This window comes from Myotis davidii, unplaced genomic scaffold (genome assembly GCF_000327345.1).
Source record: "Myotis davidii unplaced genomic scaffold, ASM32734v1 scaffold534, whole genome shotgun sequence".
Lineage (NCBI taxonomy): Eukaryota > Metazoa > Chordata > Mammalia > Chiroptera > Vespertilionidae > Myotis > Myotis davidii.
In genome coordinates this window covers 7,293,775-7,301,802 of record NW_006286678.1, presented here as the reverse complement: position 1 = coordinate 7,301,802, position 8,028 = coordinate 7,293,775, and the positions used below count along the sequence as shown (strand labels likewise).

General features: G+C 41.3%; 2 protein-coding genes and 1 long non-coding RNA gene across 3 annotated transcripts in view; 1 reads left to right on the top strand and 2 right to left on the bottom strand.

The window, feature by feature from the left end:
* TOPORS (topoisomerase I binding, arginine/serine-rich, E3 ubiquitin protein ligase) overlaps positions 1-336 on the bottom strand; it is a 29,793-nt gene extending 29,457 nt beyond the window's left edge. The window contains exon 1 of the mRNA XM_006758599.2: positions 93-336. Coding sequence (XP_006758662.1) covers positions 93-95 — 3 coding nt within the window. The 5' untranslated portion in view covers positions 96-336. The remainder of the gene's footprint in view (positions 1-92) is intronic.
* Positions 7-769, top strand: LOC107182258. The gene is made up of 2 exons (XR_001512977.1): positions 7-138; positions 502-769. It is a non-coding gene; the product is annotated as an uncharacterized LOC107182258 (long non-coding RNA).
* A 405-nt stretch (positions 770-1,174) lies between these two features.
* NDUFB6 (NADH:ubiquinone oxidoreductase subunit B6) overlaps positions 1,175-8,028 on the bottom strand; it is a 14,094-nt gene continuing 7,240 nt past the window's right edge. Inside the window, exons 3-4 of the mRNA XM_006758598.2 lie at positions 4,839-4,883; positions 1,175-1,355 (exon numbers count right to left, since the gene is read on the bottom strand). Of these exons, the coding sequence (XP_006758661.1) occupies positions 1,287-1,355; positions 4,839-4,883 (114 nt within the window). The 3' untranslated portion in view covers positions 1,175-1,286. The remainder of the gene's footprint in view (positions 1,356-4,838; positions 4,884-8,028) is intronic.

Sequence of the window (8,028 nt, the reverse complement as noted above, 5' to 3'; positions counted from 1 at the left end):
CCGCCCCCCCCGCCGCCCGACTGCCGCCGCCCCGGAGGTCACTCTAGGCCGGCAGGCCTGCCCCTTCCCGCGGATCGCCGTGGTCTCCTTACCATGAGGCCAGTGAGTCGCCGCACCCTGGACCGGATTTATTCCTTGGTAGGTCCCGGGTCTGGCGAGGCTCCACGGTGTCGGCTTCCTCGCCCCCAGGCGGAAGCCCCCGTATTCCTTCAGCGCCCTGAAACCCAAAAACCCATTCCTGAATTAAGCTTTCCACTCCCTCCCCAGACTCCGCCTCTTCCTGGAGGACACGCTTTTCCGCTTCTTACGTCAGGACAGTGGGTGGATTCGCCTCCGGAATTCCATTTATTCGTTGGTTACTGTAATTTCCACCTTAGCAACGTACATGGCAACCAATGGGGAGAGGGCAGCGAGGAAGTACTACCCACAGTGAAATTTTTGCTGTTACTCCCCCTCTTGCATGTTTAATTTTTTATTTATTCATTCATTTATATTTTTTAGTTGCTCCTCGCGATCGTATTACTTTCCTGGGGATATGTCATCTATGCATCGACAATTGCCGCTCGACGACAACTAAGGAAGAAATACCCAGACAAAATATTCGGGAATGAATGAAATTTGTAATTCCTCTAGATTTTATTCTATGCAAATACTTCACTTTAAGCTTACCTGACACATGTCTATATTTAAAGTAAAATCCATAATATAAAGTTTTCAAATTTATTATTGCATAGTCCTTTATAATAAACCATGAATGTGCTAACTTTTCCAATACGTGTACTTTTAAGTTCTCATATAACAAAGCAACTTAGATCTGACAGCCTTTGAGTATCAGATCATAGATGAAATGATGTGATTTTCCATTTAGAGTTCCCAAAATACTTTTTAAAATGCCCCAGAAAGCCACCTTTAAAACAATAGTGTGGAATTTCTAACATATTTGTTTATTACATTTCATTCTGTTGCATACCTACACAACAGACTAAGTATTATGTAAGAAAAAAAATATCGTGTGACTAATTTTCTACATCTTTTCTGACTCAAGAATGGCCAGAAAAAGGTGATCGTTCATATCATTTTTTTAAAGCAGGTCCAGTTTGTATTTACTGTTAAATAACTAAATAACTAAAAAAGTCTTAAATTGTACAGTGTTTGGGAAGAAATAGGCAACACATATCCGAGAGTAAACTTTATTAAAGTTCCTTTTCCAGAGAATATAGTCAGTAAATATGGTAATGTAGCAACAAAACTTAGGCTCATATGCCTTTGAAATTTTAAATTAATCTTCAATGATGTTGATCAGGAAATTCTTTCATTGGTGGAATTACTTCTCCAGTCTCCAGAATTATATCACCCTAGGAAAGCAAACATGTATTAGTAGAAGGATCTTGTCTGCAAGGTATATCCACTCAGTCAGACCTCACACTGAAAATCTAGTTCAGCTTTGGCATTCACATTATAAAGGGACTTAGACAAAGCAGTGTCTGTCTAAAGATGAGAAACCAGTATTCAAAATCTTAAGGTATAAGTGAAAGAATAGGGGAAGTTTCACTCAAAACAAAATGACCAGAAAGAGCATAAAAGTGGTCTTCACAAAGTGACACAGGAATAATGTTTACTTGCAAGGCCCCAAGAAATAGAAGAAGCCCTAGAAAAAAGTTACATGGAAACACCTTCAGCTCAATTCTGGAAACTCCATTGACAAACTATATAATTAGTTAATATAATTTCAGGCAAATTACTTAGCTTTAGTTTCAGCTTTGTGTTCAAGATAGCAGATTCTATCAACCTGACAGTCCATGAATGACTGGGTAGAGTAGAATTATTCCTCATCCCCACCCCAGCCTTTTCCTGACCTGGTACTGCTCAGGATTGTTATTTAATAAAAAAATAAACTTTATGTTTAAGCCATTATACATTTTGGGGATAATTTAATACCACAGCTAACATTACCCTAACACAGACATTAACCTTCTGAAGTGGTACTAATGCTGCGGTAATAAAAATTAAACCACATGGCGCTGGCTTAGCAGTCTGGAGGCAAGGACACTGGCATTGGAAGGTAAAAATAAAATGAAAGCCAGTAATAACTTGGAAGCAGACTGTCTAAGGAGCTTGAGGTTCTAGGAGAGGAAGCTGGAAAAAAGTTAGGAGTTCAACTATTAGTTGCCTTGGGAAAGTACCTTAGGAAACATGAGCTCTGGCAAGAAATAGCTGATTTGAAAGCAGAAATAAAAAGATATCCAGGACCTTTCAGGATTGGAAAAACAAATTGCTTCTGAATCTTTAAATAGTAAGGGTTAACAAGACATCCTGAGAAACAGAAGCCCAATAAAGCTCAGTAAACAGGGACGCAGCCCTTTGTCAAAGATCAGATTGAAGTGGAGTCTGTTTCAGATGGCCTCCGAATAGCTGCCACTGCGTTGAGAGGCAGCGGCATGAGGACAGCGAAAGGAGAGAGGAAGGCCGCCTCCTCCTCCCTGCTCCCCGCCCCCGCCGTGATCTCCGGAGCTGCAGAGCCCGGCGCGCCCAGCCGGCGGCGAGATGAGCTTCTTCGGCTTCGGGCAGAGCGTGGAGGTGGAGATCGTGCTCAGCGATGTGGAGAGTAGGAAGCGGGCGGAGCACATGACGGAGGACGAGAAGGAGAACTATTTCCTCTTCTACGACGCGAGATGGTTAAGCACCCCAACAAGCTGGAGCACCAGGGCATCAAGATCGAGTTCATCGGTCAGATCGGGCAGGAGCAGATGTCACAGTGAACACCCTCGTGCGGGTTGAAAACCTCTGGCAGAGAATTCATGCCCTATACCACATGCTGCATGTTTAACTCTGTTTTCAGGCACTTCCTGGGAAAGCTTGTTAGATGCTCTCTCAGGTCCTCAGGGCTCAACGAAGAATATCTGTTCTCCCCTTTTGCAAAGGCCAGCAGCACTGACCCCGGGTAGGAGGGGGCTGGGGAAGGGGAGTGAGTACCTGCGCAGGTCTCTGCAGGCAGTACTCAGCCTGAACTGTTCACCTCTGGCATTTCAGAGAATGAAATCAGGGGGAAGACCAGCTGATCCCGCAGGAACCTCTGTCCTTACGTCAAATCCAGAATGAGTGTGGCCTTTTATGTATCGGAAATAGGTCTAAGCAGGGGTCCTCAAAATACGGCCTGCGGGCCACATGTGGCCGCTAAAAACATTATCCGGCCCGCCGCGGTGTGCATAGGAATTTGTTCATAGTTTTTTTTTAAACTATAGTCCGGCCCTCCAACGGTCTGAGGGACAGTGAACTGGCCCCCTGTTTAAAAAGTTTGAGGACCCCTGGAAGAATGAGTTTCATACCCTCTGCTCTCCGGCTTCTAGCTTAGATAGGATTTCTCAACAGCATGCTGTTGACATTTGGGGCCCGGTCATTCCTTTTGGTGTAGTATGTTTAGCAATGCCTCCCCACCCCGTTTCTACCCACCCAATACCAGAAGTACCCCCCAGCTGTAACCTCAAAAATGACTTGAGATACTGCCTTATGTACCCTACAGGGTAAAAATCCCCCTAATAAAGACCCATTAAGTAGATAGGATGAATCCAAAATAATATTTTCAGCTGAGTGTAACATGTGAGGTAGCGAAATCCTTGCCTGCTTCACATTAGGATTTTCAAGTAGCAGCTTTAACATTGTTGCATGGATACTTTGGCTCTGTCATAGCAGTGTAGACAGGTAGGGTTAGCCTGTGTCTGAACCACCGTTCCAGGTGGCAATACCTCGTCAATACAGAAAGACAAACACAATGTCTGCTGCCCCAGCTGGGGAGGGGGGGTGGGTGTCAAGATCTAGTCTGAAGGAAGAGGCTGCTTGCTGTACCTGCCCTGACTGGTTTCTTGTCTAACTCCTTGGATCCCAGAATAGCGTCACTGCTGAGTTTTCTCAGTATGTTTTATTGCTTCCATTGATAACTCTTCCTGGGCCCCTGAGCACTCTGGGCTGACTTGACCTTGTGCCTTTCTCTGGGCTGCTTTCTTCCCCGTAAGACGAGGATAACAAAATCACCCCATGAGAATGTTGTGATGTCCAAGGGTTGTGCTTCACGCAGCGCGTGGCGTATCTGTGCCATATACCTAAGACAGTGTGCCTGCCAGTGACCGCAGGGCACCAGAGCGAGGCCAATAATTTTGTTGAAGTTGTGGTCTTGTGGTTTTCTCGTTCATTGCACTCTTTGGCTGTGTATGAAGTGGGTGGAACTTGGTCAGATTCTTTCTGAGATCTGGCTGTATGGTAAGAAAGTTGATTGATATCATTGTGCTCTGTCCCCTTCCTCATTGATTTCCATTTTAACTCAATTTTTTTCTTATAAACAGTAGTCTCTTTGATTTGGTTCTTTTCTTCTCTCTCTCCTTTTCCTTCCTTCCTTCTTTCCTTCCTTCCTTCCTCCCTCCCTCCCTCAGAAGAGTTAGTTCTGTATCTTGAAAATGAAGTGGTTTATGTAATTAACCTTATCCTTATGACTATTTTTCCTCCTGATGAAAGTGTATTTGTCACTGGCTGGAGGAGGTCAATGGGGGGAAAAAGGGGACATATGTAATACTTTCAACAATAAAGAATTATTTTTTTTTAAAAAAAGAAAGGAGAGAACTTGGTAACTGTATAGAAAGGTGGCCACCTCCCATTTTCAACTGTAACTACTACCTTACACTATTACACTATTTCCTCCTCTTTTTCTTGATTTTTGTATAAGAATATACAAAATAGGCACTTGAAGTGACAATGAGAAAAAGGAACATTTTAGTCAATCACTTAGCAAGGGAAAGGAGAAAGAAAAATAGTGAGAAAAAAGAAAAATCAGATGTTTTAAGACTTACTGGGAATATTCTGGGCTTCCTTTCAACGATGCAATATGGTTTTGTCTGCAATGAAAGTAATGCTCTGTTAATTATGGTTTTAGAGTTTCTTCTAAAGAAATAGATCATATACCAAATGTTTAACTAAGTCCCAAATTTCCACCAAACTCCAGACTCATACAACTGTATACTCAATATCGCTACCAGTATTTGGCTATCAAGCAGGCACCTCAAACTTAACCATGTCCAACACTTAAGTTTCCCCAGTCCCTAACTTGCCCCTATCTTGGTACAAGACCCTTTCATTCTCCCAAGTAAGTAGGACAAAAACTTTGACTTCTCAGCAGATCCTGTTGGTTCTACCTTGAGATTATTTTCTGAATGTGCTACTCACCACCTCTAGTACTACTATCCTTGTCCAAGTCTCTGCCATTTTTCACTTGCGTGCCGTCCTACAGTCTAATCTCTACACTGCAGGCAGAGTCAAGTAATTCTTTTATCATGTATCACTCCTCTGCTCAAAGTTTCTTAATTCTTTGAGACAAAGCCAAAGTCCTTGCAGTGATCTCTAAGACCCTGCACAATCTGGCCCTTGGCTACCTCTCTGAACTCCAGCCTCTCTCTCCTGTACTATAGTACTTACACTAAGGTAGCTCCTTTGCTATTGGTCCAATCAGTTGGGCCAGCTTGAGCCTCAGAGCCATTATACTTAACTAGAGGCCTGGTGCACGAAATTCATGCACTGGGGTTGGGGGAGGGTGTCCCCTCAGCCCAGCCTGCACCCTCTCGCAGTCCGGGACCCCTCACTCCTTACCACTCGCCTGCTCACTGCTCCTTACCACTTGGCTCACTGCTCCTTAGCGCTGCCACGGAGGCAGGAGAGGTTCCCACCACTGCCACTGCACTCACCAGCCATGAGCTCAGCTTCTGGCTGAACAGTGCTTCCCTTGTGAGAGCGCACTGACCACCAGGGAGCAGCTCCTGCATTGAGCGCCAGCCTCCTGGTGATCAGTGTGCATCATAGCAACCAGTCATTCTGGCCCTTGCACTGTAAAGGTCGCTTAGGCTTTTACTATATAGATGATTCCTCTACCTGAAATGCTCTTCTCCTAGTTATTTGCTTGGTCCATGCCCTCAAGTCATTTATGTTTCTCTTCAAATAACACTTCCTTAGAGAGGTCTAATTAAAAAAAAACAAAAAAAAACCCAGCTCCTATCATTCTCTAGTGTTTTACCCTGCTTAGTTTTTCTTCTACAGACTCATCACCTCCTTTTATACCTCTTTGTTTATCTATTTATTACCAGCCTCCAAGACCAGAATAAACATTTCACGAGGGCAGGGATTCATCTGATTTGTTCACTGCTGTGTCCCTGTTTAGAACAGTGCGTGAACACAGGAAGAACTAAATAAATATTTGTAGAGTAAATGTATTGATTAAGCATATACATCTTCATGAAATACCAAACCAAAAAATGTATGGCATGATATAAAATTCAGAGAAACTGAAGCCAAAAGCAGGAAACTTAGAATACAATTAGAGGACATTAAAGTGTTTTTAAAAACATTTTACATAATACAATGTGAAAACATTAAAATGTCTTTAAGAACTCTAGTCTGGCTGGTGTTGCTCAATGGTTAAGCATTGACCTATAAACCAGAAGGTTATGGTTGAATTCTCCATCAAGGCACATGCCCTGGTTGCAGGGCACATCCCCATTAGGGGGCATGCAGGAGGCAGCCGATCAATGATTTTCTCTCATCATTTCTCCCTTCCTCTCTGAAATCAATTAAAAGATATTTTTTAAAAGAACTCTGACCAGAAGTAATAAGATATTGAAATGTCATCAGAGAGAGATGGTAAAGTTCAAATAGGCAGTAAAGGTGTTAGCAAAGTGGCTGCAAGGGTTATTAAGAATGCAGTCCTGCCCAAATCAAGAGAAAATAAGGTAAGAGAGAGGCCTTCAGACCTCGACTGACACATAACCTTTAACTAATTATGTCCCTCTTTGACCCAGGAAAAATCACCTGGAAGTACTAATCCCTCAAATAAGCAACCATATTAATGTCTTGAATTGTTGATCCAATAGCTGCAGCTTGTTAAATTCACTTCTTTTAGGATATAAGTGTCTTTTCAATCCTAGAAAAATTGTTAAATATAGGTATTACAAGATAAATCAAATCCAGAGTATAAACCGGTGAATGTCAAATTTAGTAAGTTCCAAAAACAACAGACAATCCATATACTGTTTACAGTATTTGTAATGCATAAGGTAACCTGGCTATTAGAGGTTTTAAAATACTAATTCTAGAATTCTAGAATTAAAAAGCATAATTTATTTAGACTTGTGATTTTAAGTTTTAAATGATTTTGTTTCTTAAGGTCATTAATTTGCCCTATAAATATTTAAAAATAAAATGTATAAATGTAGTTTGAAACATTTAAGAGAATTTGATTATGTTTGTAGGTAGAATTGTTTTAGAAAAGTTCAACTTGAATTAATCCAAAAATAATGAGAGCAAAGAAAGGAGACTGTTCATATTTTCCTAGCTATAAAAGTATTTTAACAGAATTTAGAAAACAAATTTAAAGAATTAGAAAAATGTTTTTTTAAATTTGAAACTAACAAATTGAATATTAATTTATATCCCAGATAACTGTGAACAGTTCTTTCTGCATATAAAAACCACTCTTGGATGTTAAAAACAAAACTGACAGAAAATAATATATTTTCTTTTCTAGGGTCTTGCATGTTAAGAAAAAAATACAGACCTATAATCATATGAAGTGGCCTGTGTACTTGTAGGTGAACATAAATACAAAAACTTTAAGCCCATCAACAATAAACATTTAAAATATTCTCTGAACCTTAGATATATAAATTGTTAGTACCCTTTAATGGTTGCAGAAAGATTTTCTGTGGGGGTTTGTGTGTGTGTGTGTGTGTGTGTGTGTGTGTGCGCGCGCGCACGTGTACTGAAAACACTAAATTCCAACTCTAATTCCTACATTAACCTCAGATTTCTAAACATAAGACACACCCTGTCCACTGGGACATCCAGAGAAACAGATGTGATAGCTCATGTTCCTAAACAATTTTACTTTCTCCCCAGGACCAGAAAGCCCTCCTTTCCAAGGCTAGAAATTTTAGAATCATAAATGACTCTGAACCGTGGTTTCATCCCTAACTTAACTTGGCCTGTTTCTTCCTT